Raw genomic sequence first — 16,578 nt, 5'->3', positions numbered from 1 at the left:
AACATTAATGAAAAAAAAAAAAAGCTAATGTTAAAAGAAATCAGGAGTAGCTTTTGCTTAAGGCATAACTTGTTCTCATGTTATGAGATGGGGAAAACATAGAAGGGACTTCCAAACTTGTTTGGAAGTCATTACAGCAGACCTTTTCCTTGGGGTAGACCTTGTGTTTCCTGACTTGCATATGTCCAAAGCAATGCCTTTTTCAGAGGTTTGTGTGTTAGATTATGCTGCTTACTGTTGGTTATTCTTAGCCAGAAAGTTGTATCTTTTGATTTCTTTTCTTATGGCTCATGTAATCAAGAAACAGTGGTGGAAAACTTCTGTACAAATTGATTTAAGTGTTAACTACTGTTAATTGTTCAGTTCAGTCTGACTTGTACCATCTCATCACTGGTTACTTAGAAAAGGGAACGACGTACCGACTGGTCTGCTTTGACAGCAATGATGGGTCTGAGCAGCATTGTGTTATATTATGCATCACATCTATTTGTGCTTTTGTAATGAATGACAATGCCTAGTACTGTATGTACTGTAGGAGGAAAGCAGTGAATATATTTTTTTCATCCCTCTGTCAGGGAGGATTGCCCTCTCTAGTATACTAGGAGGAAAATCTAGTCTGAGAATGTTGACTCATGTTCTTATTTATTGTTTGTAAGTTAGTTAGGTTGTGGGTTTTTTTTTTTTTAATGGTATTCTGGCCTCTTCCAAGGCTCCTTGCTGGGTGCATTGGAGAAATTCAGGCCCCTATTTTATTTCCAATTTACTCAGTGTTAGTTTTGTGTGGGGAAATTATGGAAGTGGTTGCAGACTGATGTGCTGAATTAGAGATACTGGGTGCGTGACTATTTACATGCTATGGGTGGCCCAAATTGAGTATTAAAAAACAAAATCGAGGATCCAAAGCTACGGTTATGAAGAGTTATCCATTAACAGTGTTACTAACAACTTTTGGAAATGATGCTATGATAACATCATTTAAAACTATTGCTGTTCTGGGAGCAAAAGAAGCAAAGTGGATATGAGCAGGAACAAGTAAAAGGATGAAAAACTTGAGAATAAATCTGCAGACAAGAAGCTGTAGAGGAGAAGATCTGTATTGTTGCTTTTCAAGCCATAGCCAACTCAGGAGTTAATAGGGAAAGCAGTAGTCCAAAACACTCAGCCTGCCTTCAGGCTTCTTTGAAGGAGCACATGAAGAAACATCCACTGCAGCAGTGTGCTCTGTATTGACCTATGACACCAGGGAGTTAAATGGAGGAACAGTGATGCTTCAGCTTTTTTGCTGCCAGAAGGCTTTGTGAAACTAACTGTTCCTCTGCAAACTCACTGGAATAAGGAGGACTTTGTATTTGCTCCTTGATATGGCCCATATGTTCAACATCAGCCGAACTCTGGCTAAAATGTGTTCAGATCAATAAAATAGGTTCTCAAGACTCCTGGCATGACAACCCAAGCTTTATACCTAAGGGATTAATGACATTATAAGTGGGCTGTGCTGACTGTTGTATCTAAAATACAGCATGTGTAATTTACTGTGTGATAAATCTAACCCAAGTTCATGTATGCCATCTCCTGAGACATGTCTTTAAATGGCCTTCTGTCCTATTAAGAAACTTAACACCAATTTCAATGTTTCTTTTTGTTGACTGATTAGACAGTAGCCATACTTTTCTTACATAATGAGGTTTTGGCATGTAGGTGACTGAAGTTTTAATCAGCCTGGTATCTAAATTGTCAAAATATAACATAAAATTTGTTGCAATGCACTGCATTTAACTGACAAGTTCAGTTCTAATTTCTGTCAGTTGTTGAAAATACTGAGGCTGAACTTAAGAGGTTTTTTTTGCTATTGACCACTTTTTCTATCATAACATTTGTAAGTTTGTGCTTATATGAACAACATATACAATACCCAAAATGCATCTCCTCATGGGTAATAAAATCAAGTTAAATTTTATTCAAATGTCTAAATCTGACTTTTTGCGGAGAACTCTAGAAGAATGCTTTTTTGTTCTTCCCATGCATTGATTTCAGAAATATTGAACATAATCATTTTGTTTTCTTGTTGTGCTGAAGAGCATTTGTTTGCTTTAAACATCTACCTTTTAAAAAAGAAAAACGTAAGCTGAATGATTACAACAGAAAGCTTGACCACATGTGTTATCTCTTGGTGTTGTTTCTTTCACAGGGAGTGCTGTCCAACATCTCTTCCATCACTGACCTGGGTGGCTTTGATCCAGTTTGGCTCTTCGTAGTGGTAGGAGGAGTTATGTTCATTTTGGGATTTGCAGGATGCATTGGAGCTTTGAGAGAAAATACCTTTCTTCTCAAATTTGTAAGTAGCATTCAGTGGTTACATGGGGAAAGTCATGTTTGGTATTGCTGCTTAACCATGTAAAGATATTAAAAAACCTTTTGCGGAGCAGAAGGTGTTACTTATGTGAGAGTACTGTTCTCTGAATCTCTTTTGATTAGCTTTACAGATCTTAATCTCTGCTGCTTACTTGTTTGTTTTTAATGTTTACTTTTATTTAATGTTAAATACTTTGTTTTTAATGTTTAGAGTTGTTGATGGTAAGAATCATAATGCGGAACTACTGCTTTTCATATGGGTGTAGCCTAACATTTTGCCATCCTGTCACTCAGAGCCCGAATTAGCTAGTTAGAGTCAATAACCAGCTGCCTGTGAATTAGGAGGAATGTATAATAAACTACTGAATGTGAACCATGTGATTTTTGCTGTGCAAGTTTCCCTCATGGTACAGAAGGGATAGGACTGCTAGAAAGGCATTGCTTGCTGATAAGACTTGGCTCTGTACTGTACAGCTAATGTGAAAAGACCTTATTGCCATATATAAATTTAGGATTCAGAATAAAACCAAGATATTTTTCTCTCCTGTCATACCTTCCAGAGTTGAGCTTAGCCAGGGTAGTATTTGTCTTCATAACCGTCAACTGTTAGTATACACTCAAAAAGTTTTCTGGTAAAAATCAGCCTTCAGGTCACGTATTTGGCTCCCACTGACATGCTGTATTGCAGGAGGAGGTTGACGGTTACTGAGCCACTTATGAAGCAGCTCGAGATAGTTCTAGCTTGCTCTCTCCTTGCTTCTATTAAATAAATAAATAAAAGGAAAGGAAAGAAAAGAAAAGCTATTGTAAATGTTGGGTTTTTTTCTTCTTTCTCTCATCTTCTCTAAAACGTACCCATCTGCTGTACCAGAAATAGCTTCCTATACAGCAGCTGACAGAGGAATTAAAAATGCGTCTGAACAAACATAGGGAGCATATTAAAATGAGTCTTAAAGGCACAGTTGCAAAAGGGATGGAATTCCAGTATATGAGGACCCCGGCATGTTTTTAAAACACTGTAGAGACTCAGTGGAGATGCTTAGAGAAAGTGGCAGATCGTTACTAATGCCTTTGGCATCCATTGCATTTGCATTAATCATCACAGCCTCATTTGGTTTTAATGTGGATATGAGTCATTCCATAGACACTCCTCTCTGACTCAGTCATTAATTAATTTCTGTTGTTAGCAATTTTTGCTTTACCCACTTAGGCGAAGTTTTACCAATGAGGATGTCTAAAGAGAAGGTCACTGAGACAGCATTTAATTTGTTCTATTTGTTGTTCAGTGCCTTTGAAAAAGGGAGTGCCTACACAGGAATTTTACATGAGTTTTCAAAGAGCCTGGCAGGTGGCCACCTCTGTTGAGATTTAGAGTAAACAATTTTGGACTTCTTTGGAAATTCCAGTGAAATGTTGTGCTCTGGGTGCCAGTGCTTGCGTTCATTGACATTTTTATTATTTGCTAGAATAAAATTGAGAGAATTGTACTACAGCTCTAATGGAGAAAAAAAAAAGATCTATTTTTAATTTAATTTTTTTTTTGTTTGTTTGAGTTGAATAGGTTGAGTTTGCTCTGAAACAGACAAAGCTTTACCACCAGACATAATTGTGAGCCTTGAAAAATAAATTTCTGGCAAGATGGTAAAATAATTTTAATGTTTTCCTTTTTCTTCATAGTTTTCTGTGTTTCTTGGAATTATTTTCTTCTTGGAACTCACTGCTGGTGTTCTAGCATTTGTTTTCAAAGACTGGATCAAGGATCAGCTGTATTTCTTTATAAACAACAACATCAGAGCATACCGAGATGACATTGATTTGCAAAACCTCATAGACTTTACGCAGGAATATGTAAGTAGGACTATGTTTATTTTTTAATGCTTGCTTTAATGAAATACCTTCTCTGTTTGTTACTTTCTGTTTAGTTTCTTCAAGGTCTAACAAAAATATATTAGAATGTAATCCTTGTCGTATTCACAGAACTTCTGCAAACACACAGTACCTGTGAAAAGTGGCTTATTTCTTGTTGTATTATTCAGCATAAGAATTACAGTGGAGAGTTGGGGTGATTTATTCATGAAGGCTTTTAAAGATAAGTGTGTCAAATTGACTAGTTACAGTAAGAGTTTTGTGTTCAGACTGTTGGAGCATATTTGTATGCGTCTATAAAATACTTCAGGGGGGGTTGTTTTCAAAATATTTTATTGTAGGAACTACCACTTCTTATTAAAAAACAAAACAAAACTCCAAAACCCCACATTTTTTCTAAGCTTGATGGAAACTTATTCAGTTATGAATTGAATGCTCGTGATGTTTTAGCAACATCAGAGGTGCTACACCACTCTGCAGAGTGACAGATGTGGGGGCTTGTTGAGACTGTGATGTTCTATCTCATGAAGACTTAACGTATTTAGCCTAGTGAAGTGGGCAATTCCAAAAGTCCTTGTAAGAAATCTCTAAAAGACACTCCAGCAGCACCTGAAGGGGGGAAGGAAGAGTGAAGTCAGATGCACATGCTTGTGCAGGTTCATAGGTCATATTTGCCAATGTGTAAAGGAGTCTTGCACTGGATTTCACACACAAGCCATTTTGCTGAAACGTTCTTGCTCCAGTATTCTCTTCTGGTCTATGGTTTATGAACTTCACATTGAATTTGGCTCTGTGTAGCTGCATCATTAAGTGTTGGTTGAAATCATTATGTCTCTTTATTTTTATATATTCTGCAAATAAAGTTTGCTTCTATTTGCCTTGGTGGAAAAAGTGAGTAACAGAATGTGGATCCCTGTGCTCCTTTGAATCTTTTCCAGTTTGAAGAGGGCCAGAGATCTGAAAGCAGAGGGGCATGTGTACACAACCAAAAGGCTATAATCCAGTTTTGCAGTAGACTGGCACTAGATAACTGGATTAGTACTCTTGACAGTTAAGTCAGGGCAGCATGAGTCTGGAGAGCAAGTTACTTTTTCAGCTAGGTGAGATGAGACTTGAAGACAGTGTATTTCTGGTAATGCAGATGGAACTGTATTTACATCCAGAGGGAGAGAATTGCCATTCCCAACACTTTAAAATGTGCTTAGTTGGATTTATTTATTTATTATTAGTATGTTTTTAGTTGGTATAGATGGGTTCCTTGGGCTAGATTCTGGAGTGCTGTAAACCATCAGTGCTCCACTGAAGTTTCGTCTGTTCTTTGAAGGTTCAGCATTTTTTACCAGACTAAGTGTAACATTTGGAGTCTATACTTTTTTGAAGGATTCTGCTTTCCTTCAGTTAAGGGTTACTTGTGCAATCTGTGATGTGCAGTAAATGCTGAATTCATACTGACTAGTATGCAGCCTACCGAAGATTCCTTCAAACTGGCAAGCAGAGTAGCTTGGTTCTGATCAGGTCTGTTAGGAACTCATGGCACATTAGACTGGGAAGAATATCACACTTCACTATACTGTCCTTGGGGCCTGAGCTTCTAGGACTGTGCAAATCTGTGGTTTTAGCATATCAGTTTGCTCTGTAATTTTTTCTCCAAAGAATAACATTGCAGGGTGTGAACAGAACTGTAATCCCCTGGTAATTTTAGAATAACTTCATAGGTTGGAGTGGTCTTAAAAAGTTAAATAATTTATTTTCCATTAAATGAGGGAATCTTGGATTCTTTATGGAAAGCTAGATGGAAACCGGCAGCGATTATGCATGTTTTAATGCTGAGATTTATTGATACTGAAAGACAAAAAGCTCTCCTTTCTGTGTTCTAGTGGCAGTGCTGCGGGGCTTTTGGAGCTGATGACTGGAACCTTAATATTTACTTCAATTGCACAGATTCCAATGCAAGTCGAGAGCGCTGTGGTGTGCCATTCTCTTGCTGCACTAAAGATCCTGCCGTAAGTCACAGTCAGGAGAATAGGAGGGCTCTGCTGTTCGGTTTTAAATGACTGTATGAGACTTTTCTGGAAGTCATGCATGATCTTAACTTTTCTACCATCTTCTGTTTATTTTTTTTTAACTTAAATCACAGTGTAACTACTGATTTCTCTTCTACCAGCAAAAATCCTGAACTAACTTAAGTCTTCACTGTATGCTTTTCATGTTTGCTGTTTTTCATTAGAATGAGAGAAACACAAAGTTGGCTGAATGTACATGTTAATCTTAGCAAGTACAAAAAGCAGAAGTCCATAATGAGTTGAAGGATATGAGCTTTTAATCAACTATCATAAGGATACTTCATTTGCTGCCTTAAAGAACAACTGTAAGATCAGACACTCTAAAGCAGGTATTGCTCATTATTTAATGGAGTGTCCAGAGGCTGTAGTCATCTTGGCCTGGTTTGTGTGGGTGTAGTAATAAGTGACAGCCTGTTCTGAAGAACTGGTGTATGATTGTGTTACAGTCTTTAGACAGCCACAGAAATCTCTGTTCTGGTAGACAACAGGTTGGCCATGAGCCAGCAGTATGCACTTGTGGCCAAGAAGGCCAGTGCTATCCTGGGGTGCGTTAAAAAGAGCATGGCCAGCAGGTCAAGTGAGGTGATCCTCCCCCTCTACTCTGCCCTGGTGAGGCCATGTTTAGAATACTGTGCTCAGTTCTGGGCTCCCCAGTTCAAAAATGCAGGGATCTCCTAGCAGGAGTCCAGTGAAGGGCTGCAAAGATGATTAAGGGTCTGGAGCATTTCCTGTGTGAGGAAAGGCTGAATAACCTGGATCTGTTTAGCCTGGGGAAAAAGACTTGGTGGGGGGAGGGGGGGAATCTGATTAATGTTTATAAACATCTGAAGGGAGGTGGGAGGCAAATGGGTGAGGTCAGGCTCTTCTTGGTGGTGCATAGTGATAGGACAATAGCCTAAAATGTGAACAGAGGAAGTTCCATACTAACATGTAGTAGAATATTTGTATGGAATGAGTAATGGAACACTGGAACAGGTTACCCAGAGAGGTTGTGGAGTCTCAGTGAAGATATTCAAGACCTTTCTGGACACCTACCTTTGTGGCCCATTTTAGGGTACCTATTTTAGTAGGGGAGTTGGAGTTGATGATCTCTTGAGGTCCCTTCCAACCCCTGCAATTCTGTGTAAATTCTGTGTAACACTGCATATATTTGACTTTCATATAGTTTAAAAGAAGCAGCCTGTGAGTCCTCATATTATCTGGTAGTTCAGCTGTGGCTCAGGTGGTTTTTGTCCACCTGGAATGACTTCTGGCTCCTTGAATATCTGAGTCCGTAGCACTAACTAAAATCAGGTGAGTTGCCAGCAGGCAGCTCAGGTGCTTCCTGCCTTGCTAATGCAAAGCAGTTACTCCTTTGGCCTTTAGTCACTTCTGCTGTTGTCCTTCTTAGCCCTTCATTTACACATGCTGCCTTCTGGTTCCTCTGCAGTTGAATGCATCTTCAAACTAGTTTGGATATTCCTTGTGAATATCTGTGTCTTTTAACAAAGTATTATAACAAAATGGAAAGCATGTTTGGCTAAAGCCTTACTTTAAGCTTAGGATTTCCTCCTAATGTTCACCAGTCTGCCCACCCACCCACAAACAGAGCTCATCACAACCCAGTTTTAAAAATATAGTTGTTATAAAACCAAACCAGTGACAGTGCTACCATGTAATCCTATAAATATATAATCTGTGCTAAAGTTTTCTGTCTGTGTATATAGTTATTCATTTTCTTAGGGGGTGATGCAGTAACCAGAAACTTTTAAGATAAGCCTCATTCTTATTCATTGTAGAGAAGCAGCACACTTAATTGCCTTTAAAATAAAATGTGTAATGCATGTAATGAATATAAATGTAACCAAGCTGTGACAGGTTTGTGTGCAATGATATACACAGATTTATTCCATGGGAAAGCAAATTTGTGTCTTTTGGAATTAGAGTGTAACGTTGGACTGATACAGAAAGTTATGTGCATGCTTTCTTGAGCAGGGCTTGCTTTTGGTATAGCATTTAATTTCACTTAAATCAGGAAATGATAAGTCTAAGCTAAGCCAAAGCAAATTCCTTTGAAACAAATTTAGACTCCTTTAGTTCACTTTGTAGTTTAACAAGTTGTAATGTTCTACGTTTTTCTACAGGCAAGGAAAAGTTGGCATATTTCCATTCTTCACGCTTTCTTTCAGTTATCAGATACTGAGCTTAAAGACAGAAGACATTGGTAATAAAGCAAGTAGATGCCCAGCACAAAAAAAAGCTTAAAAACCCTCTCTTGGAATCTCATCTGCTTGTGAAGCCCTGAAGTGCATGGCTTTCTTGATATTCTAGGTCCTGGAACAGGAGCATTCATCTCATTAAAAGTTACTCAAAATCTAGAGGTCCATTGAGGGAATTCAGCTTGGGCAACTGACAGGATTGATACTTGTTATGCTTCCTGAAAAGTGGAAAAACGTTTAGAGGAGCTTAAGTGCTAATAGGAGGAGATTTCTTCTTCTATATGGCTGTTATTTAAAATCTATCTCTGTCGACTATGTTTCTAACTTCCCACAGTTCGATTAAGTTGTGATGTTCAGCATGCCTAGCTAATACTGGCTGATTTTTCTGACTTCCTTGAGCAGTTCCTTCTGCTCACTGTTTTTATATGAACCTGTAACTTAATATTTTGCTATTGTTGCAGCAAACTAGTTGCTTCATCTTATTGCCCTGAAACACCTGTATATACAGAGTACAGTCAGCCTCAGCTTCCACTGTGTAGCACCTGTTCAGTAGGAGAAGTCTGTCATAGCCTGCTGAAGGTGCTTGGGGAGTGCTGAAGCAGAGGCAGTAGGAAGAAAACTCCTTCCCCTTTGGTATCGAGATCCCATAAGAAAGAACGGGCACTAGTAAACATTACCCATTTCTCCTTTTTCCTCTATTGTTTTGGAAAGGAACTAGGTACTATATATATTTCTACAGACATCCTGTAAGAACTTGCAGTTTCTGCAAATGGAACTGCTCCTTCTTACCTCTTTGTGACTGAGTCCTGAAAAATTTTAATGGTAGTTTTTGTGAACAGACAAAACCTTTTGAGTGGAAAGTTCTTTTGCTTCACGCTGATGCATCCTAATCCCTTTGCTTTGATTTCCAAATGCTTATGTGTGGAATGTGGGGTTTACCCAGGTAGAGGGCTGATTTTTCCCACTGTGCACCTTTGAAAGCTGAAAGTCTTTTTCACCTTGTGTTTTTGTTTGTTGCTAATAATTAACAGCACTGAATGGAAGAGAGAAGGATCTTTTTAAAAGTAGTATGAAGACCAAAACTGAGGTGGTTGTATTACTACATACAGGACCAGCTCTGGGGAACTGGGACAGGATGCTTTGGAGACATTTCTTGTCACTCATTTGCCTCCTGTTTGTCTCTTTTCTAGGAAGATGTTATTAATACTCAGTGTGGCTATGATGCAAGGCAAAAACCAGTAAGCATTTTTTTTTCTCCTCTTGTAATGTGTCCTCTGAATCTGAATCCCTCTGGCAAAAACGGGTTATTTTACTGGTGTGACAATTGAATGTAACTACCTCTTTTTTCTTCCTTTCTTCCCTGACAGGAAGTTGATCAGCAGATTGTTATCTACACTAAAGGTTGTGTCCCTCAATTTGAGAAATGGTTGCAGGACAATCTTACCATAGTTGCTGGTATATTCATTGGGATAGCATTACTGCAGGTAAGTGCCATGTTCCTTGTAATGAGTTACATAGAAGAATAGCAGAGAAATAGAACGTGGGTGCTGGGTGGGGACTGAATATGAGAATTGGAAATACAGTATGAATTTCACCTAGAAATATAAGGTCTGTAGGTTTTAGTGAGGTGTGCTAAGTGCTTGAGGCTTTTGTGTGTGTGTGTTAGGAGGTACTTCTGTCAGTAAAGATTTTTCTTTTCAGCTGTTCACAGGTCAAAATCAACACTCTGTGTTAGATAAAGATTGAATAGAGAGTTTTAAGCCCGTATGGATCTACAGTTTCTGATATTTAAATGAGCAATGGAATGCCTTTACAGTTACTTTTGTGAAGGAAATACAGAACAATTCAATTTCCTGGAACCCAGCAGCGCTATAAAAAGATGAGGGTTACAGAAGTTTTTCAATACTTTCTTCTGCCGATACTTACTGTTAACTTAATGTCTAACTTTCTGTTGCTTGTTTTCCTATCAAAGTTCTGTATAACTGAAGGGGTTTACCTGTGTGAAAAAAGTTGTCCAATGCTCCAAATGAATGAACTGTTGTCTCTTCCAGATATTTGGGATTTGCTTAGCCCAGAATTTGGTTAGTGACATTGAGGCTGTCAGAGCCACCTGGTAAAACTGCTGAAGTAACCACAACAAGACACTGGACAACCGAAACCCTCTGAAACCTCCAGTGTGTCTCTCCGGCACCAAGCTGTATGGACATGGGTGACAGGGAAACCTTCTCTCCCACATAGTCTCAAGTTTTAAGTTCCTGATATTGCAGTGAACTCATATTTCTTTGGGGGTGGGGATGAGAAGAGTGAGCTTTTTAAAACCTGCTGCTCACGGGCAATTTTTTTTCTTTTTTTTTTCTTTTTTTTTTTTTTTTGCTTTAAACCACCAGTTTGAAAGCTGTTGAGCCGTGAATCTCTACTGTATTCTTGATCCTGAGTAACAAGTGGACACTTTTTTAAAATTGGTGTATTCAGTGGGACAGAGTTGCATCATTGTAATCTGTGCATATACTGTTTATTCTTCATGTCATGAGCTCTTAGTAGCTGCCAAGTATTCCTGAGATGGTTACTCACCTCACCACTACTGTAAAGGAGCAGTCGTCTTATTTTCACAGATAAACGTAGCTACAGCCTAAACTCATCAAGCAGGAAGCAACTTTCTATGCATCTATTGTACAGTAAATGAAACTGTTTTTAAAACAAGGGAAAGTTACTTTTTTTGGTGTTTTTTTTTGTTTGTTTGTTTTTTTAACAAGATTCCAGCCATCTCCCTGTAGTACTTTCAAGTTGGAATCGGCAAGCTCACAGGGAGAACTGCCTAATTTTATCAACATCTTTCTTCCTTTCTCCACCCTTGTATGAAGGGAAAGGAGTTTTATATTTGTCAAACAAGGGTTGTAGAGCCTTTAGTTGCTGCCATACCTGAGGACATCAGTCTCTTAAGGCAAGAATGAGATATCATTGTATAAATGTATGAAAGCAGTGTGGATATTGGGTCCAAGTGAATATTATTATTCAAAAAATGAATTATATATTAACTTAAAAAAATCAAAGCGTATGTATCTGATATGGCTAAATCTTTTGTTTCTCTGGAGTTTAGTGTAACCTAAAATACTTAGGGATCTCACTAATATTATGCTTTGATATACTTGTACAAAACTTCTTTTAAGATAATTTCCTGGTCTGTTTTTATCTGAGGCTTTGATGTTTCTCTTTTAATTTTTTTTTCCTTCAATTCTTTTCACTTGCATGAGCTGTGGAGTAAGAATCTCCAGTGCTTTAAATCTGTGCATATGTTTTAATACGGTCTAATCCAAACTTATTTATTGGTAAATGCATGTGATTATGGGAAGATCATATTCCATTCCTTTGGAACTTGGAGAGAACAGCTTTTGCCAGAGTAAATGCTTACTTCCAGTGGACAAATCTTTGCTATGAAGATATGTCTCCCTCTGTTGCATAAAATGCAACAACAAAAAAATCTTGAAGCAATGGAATAAAAGTTCTAAAATAGAAGTGTGTATTAGGATAAGGCAAGACACATATTCTTGAAATGGAGCAAAATTTGGAATCAAGCTCAAATAGTGGTAGAAGAATTAGATCAGACTCCATCCACCTTTAAGTTTGATTTGTTGCTCTTCAAAAATAATAATGAATTTACAAACCTGACCACGACTTGGATAGGTTCATTGCACTTTGTACAAATTCCTCTTCTTTTATGACCTTTTCAGTATCTGCAGAATAAGCCCTGAATGCTATGAGCTCTTTGCTCCTGCTTTGTTAAAACGACGATAAAAAGGTGTGTAGCACCTCTTTGCAAGAGATGATTTTTCAGAGGAGTATGTGGAGTAAAAGAGGTTAATGCATTGTTTCCTAAGTGTCCCGGTTGTGGGGGATGGATAGGAGGCTACTCTGGTGGCCTTTTAAGGTCTTTTCTGGTCCCATGACTCTTTAACTTGTGATTATATGTACCCTTGCATATTTTGCCTTTCTGTGCTTTAGTCAACTGTGTTTTCCCCCCCTCCAAAAACTGGTGTTGGGCACACTGGTGATCCACAGATGCTCCAGAAAGTCCTGTGGTCCTTCTGTCTTTCAGTATTACCTCATTCTCTTCTGATTAACTCCCACTGACTGTCTCTGAATCAGGCAGCCTCCATATCCTTTGGTATCTGCTGTTAAAGGCCAGCCATGAGTCAGAGGTGGTTTTTTTGGTTTTTTTTTTTTAAGCCTTTGCAAGCAATTATAATTCACTGTCCTTAATAAAGTTGGTTCCACCTCACCACAGTGTTATGTTTTTCTTAGTCACTCCTCATCTTGAGGAGTTACTGGTGTTGGTTTCCCACAAAGGGACACACCGTTTTGCCTGATAGCAGCAGGACAGACAGATCATCAGCACCTATGATGCTGCACTGATAAAATGGTGTGGGTAGATATCAGGGAAGTCTGGTTCAGGAAATAACTCCTTCACTCAAGAGCCTTGGTTGTGACCCAGCACTTTGCTTTGGAAAAAAAAAAAAGAAAAAAAGAAAAAAAGTCTGTATTACAGAAACATTCCTTATTGCCATTGATCTTGAATACTGCTGTTGCTGCTATGGGCTTCTGAAGACAACTTCCATTCCTCTACTTGAATTTCTGCAGTTGTACTGTATTGGCCTTCTGTCTTGTGCTGTTCTCTGAGCTCCAGTCTGCTGGATGTGCACTGGCAGTGTCAGACTGATAGAAAGGTAAATGATCTGAGGTGAGCAAGTCTTTTTCTCAGTATTTGCACATGTACTCACAAATGTGCAACATATCTTGTGAGTCCCAGAGTGACTGTTCTTATTAAAAAAAAAAAACCACTAAATTTATTTTTCTAGGCCTTGTATTTTTTGCTGCAGACGCTAGTTCCCTCCCCCACCCCACAATTCCCTATAACTTTTCTGGTTTTTGTAGTTATTTGGTGGATGAACACTGAATGTTCAGGATTACCTGCCTGTATTGCACATTTAAATCCCACATTTCTGTCTACAGATTGGATTAGATGTACTAGAAATGCCCCAGCTACTGGCAGCTTAGGTGTCCAGTTTGGAAAGCTTGTGGGAAGCCTTGGAGGTCAATTCGTTATGGTCAGAGCCTACCAAAATCAATCGAGCTTTCTTCCAGAAAACCTTACAGAAACTTCAGGTGAGCACAACTAGAGCACAGCTGCCAGTTACACGGGCTCATTTTCCAAAGCAATAAGATATGGTAGGCAGTACAACTTTTTGGCAATCTCATGTTTGCCTGATGTGCTTGCCTGATGTGCTATCCACCTTACCTAGTGGGTAACATGAGTTCAGACATCAGTGTAACTTTCCTTAATCTGCAGTGGTTGCTCAGAAATTTGTTGTCATGCTTGTGGCCCTTTGTGGAGCATGAAACAGCTGTTTGCTGCACACTTCCTATGTGATGGGAGTGTTGCTGCTTAGAGGTCTGGTTGCTTTGGTGATAGCCCTGATTTTAAAGCCATTTCTGAATTCTCCACTGAGCCCTAGCAAAGGGCACCACAATTCTTGCTCCTCTGCTTTCTAAATTCTCTCTCTCCATATTCACAAGCCTTTTCTTGTGTGTTTTTTTTAATACCTAATGAACAAATGTTTGGTTTGTCTGTGTGTTTGTTTTGGTAGAGAGTAGATAACTGTTTCAAAATCAATAATTTTGATTGTACCCCTTAGAGTTTGAAGCAGTGGAGAAGTTGCTCAAGTGTGCTCTGTCCTGAAAGCCTTCTCTCCCATTGAGAGATGCTAATTGTGGTTCTGGTGTGTAAATATTGTTCGAAATGTAAATAGTAGCATGCAGATTAAATGATTCTTGCACATGATTGCTTTTCACCCTCAAAGTGTTTATATTGACAAGCAAGATATCCACCATGCAACTTTGCTGACCAAACCTGAGCGCAGCAAGTGGCCATTTGTGCTGTACCTCGCCCCGTCAGTGAGGCAGAAGCTCTTTAGTCGCCTGCCACCTAGTGTCTGCGGGCCCACTTGCAGCAAGCACTCGGAGAGGGGAAAGCTCTGTTAGTACCAGGACCTCCCTTGCATTTTTCCTTTGCTACTTGGCATTAGGAGAATAGTATTAGATTGTAAACTGGAACATCAGGGTCAGCACCCCCTACCAGTTTTGGGAGGTAAACATCACTTGCGACAGGACTAAGCATGGTGCTATTTGAGTTGCTGTGGTCCTGGATGTTAATCTGCATTTTTACTTCATTAGAGATGCCCTTGGCAAAGTTGATTCTGATGAACAACGTTGGTCACAAGAGAAACTCTCATGTGTGTTCTTAATTCCATTTCCTTCCTTGTTGTACGTGTGCCATTTGGGTGCATTGTAGTGGTAGTTCTGCAAATGTTTAGGGGGGAGTTTAGATCTCAACAGGTGTCAAAAACTGGTGAAGGTTTCAGTTTCTCTCTCCCATTTTTGTTTTCTCTCTCTTTTTGGGGTGTCTGTATTTGATAGCAAAACTGTATAATGCAAACAAAAGAATCTACCTTGTTAGATCTGCTACGTACCAAACTTTGCCACTTGAATTAAAGAAAAATCTTCTTCCCCTAATGTGCAGCAACATTGTGACTGCTAGCATGCACCACGCAGGAGTTCAGCCATGCCACACTACTGTCTGCTGTGTTTTGGCAATACAAAGTTGTTGACGAGAAGCTCCATCTGTATGTCTATTCATGTTCATGCTGTGTACTCAGTAGAGATGGACCTGATGCTGCCTTGATTTCTGGTGAGGGTGGGATTTGGATTTTGTGGCTCAGATCCATCTCTGATAAGTGTGTTCCAGATCAGTTCCAACTGAATCTCTGCGCTTGGTTCATCTGATGGCACAAGGAAAGGTGTTGATATTTACCCTTTATGTATCATTCCTTTTTATACGAATGTATTCTCTTGTGTTCCTTTTTTTTATCAGATGTAAAATTGATTGTAAAAGCCAACTACACTTACTGATTGAAAGTATTGGTATAACAGAACTGCATGCCCAGTAGAGTTTGACTTGAGCTTTAGTTATCTGATTTCAGACTGGTTATCTTCGGTTTAGGAGAAAAGCATAGATCAGGTGCATATGTATTACTTGTCATCTTTAGCATTAGACTGTGGTATTGTATCACATGCTGATCTCAATGGATGTAACTGGAGTATACTTAGGAAGTTAATGCAACTTCCTGGTAATTCATTTTAAGCTATTGAAAGTGGTCTTGGTCATGCTACTTGTGTTCTTGGGTTTTTGTTTTTTAATAGATGCATTTTTTTAGGTATGTTTTAATACACTTATGATGGACAACACAATAGTTTTAATAGTTGTGCAGTACTCTGTATTTACTTGAAGTAAATCATTTTATATGCAATTTGTTAGATAATTACAATTTTATAAATAAAATTGCGTGAAATATGGTGTTGTGAATGTGTACTCTTGGTGTAGCACTTAATGTTGAAGATACAAATTTCAGGCAAAACTCCTCTGGGAAAAGTCACCCTCTTCGCTCCCCCAGACTAGCAGGGGAAATAAATCCCTTATGTGCACATAGAGTTTATGTTCTGAGGTAGTCACGAAGCATGTTGTGTGCTGCCCATGGCTGCCCTTAAACGAGTAATAGGCTAATACCTCAACAACACATCCTCAAAAGAGGAAAACTCACATCTAGTGTCAGCTGTTACTGAAGTCCAGCTAACAAACGTGCTCTGTTTGTTTCTGACAGGTCACTGGTGTTCCTCACGCTACTGTGGCTGCTGGTCAGTACAGCTGTTGGAGCTCCCACCATAGTCATTTTAGTGACCATGAAGTGTTCAGAAGTTGTACCTCTGCAGGGAGCAGCATGAAGGGGTACAGCGTTTTGTCATGCACTAAACTTTTGTAAAGGGAAGTGGAAATTTAATTTTTCTAAGTGTAATATCTCCAAACAGAAATAGTGAGAGCTGTCTTATTGAGTTGTGCAGGTAAAAATGCATAATGAAATAGTATTTCAAAAGCTATAGGGAAAGTGAATCCAGTTCAATCTCTAAAATACAGTATTTCATCAACTTGCATTGTTTTGCAGTAAATAGTAAGCATGGTTGGTTTGAGGCACTTTGGAAAGCAGATTGAC

At 38.9% G+C, this 16,578-nt stretch overlaps 1 protein-coding gene across 2 annotated transcripts in view; it reads left to right on the top strand.

Moving 5' to 3' along the window:
* The window catches only part of TSPAN17 (tetraspanin 17), an 81,897-nt gene extending 66,013 nt beyond the window's left edge, over positions 1–15,884 (top strand). For both annotated transcript variants that reach the window (XM_015285644.4, XM_046940846.1), the window contains exons 3-8: positions 2,189–2,335; positions 4,030–4,200; positions 6,096–6,221; positions 9,670–9,717; positions 9,847–9,963; positions 10,531–15,884. In XM_015285644.4, coding sequence (XP_015141130.1) covers positions 2,189–2,335; positions 4,030–4,200; positions 6,096–6,221; positions 9,670–9,717; positions 9,847–9,963; positions 10,531–10,596 — 675 coding nt within the window. In that variant the 3' untranslated portion in view covers positions 10,597–15,884. The remainder of the gene's footprint in view (positions 1–2,188; positions 2,336–4,029; positions 4,201–6,095; positions 6,222–9,669; positions 9,718–9,846; positions 9,964–10,530) is intronic.
* The last annotated feature ends 694 nt before the right edge of the window (positions 15,885–16,578 follow it).

The sequence above is a fragment of the Gallus gallus genome, chromosome 4 (assembly GCF_016699485.2).
Source record: "Gallus gallus isolate bGalGal1 chromosome 4, bGalGal1.mat.broiler.GRCg7b, whole genome shotgun sequence".
In the NCBI taxonomy this organism is placed as follows: Eukaryota; Metazoa; Chordata; class Aves; order Galliformes; family Phasianidae; genus Gallus; species Gallus gallus.
The sequence above is the reverse complement of the archived record's forward strand: the minus strand, read 5'-3'. Positions and strand labels throughout refer to the sequence as shown.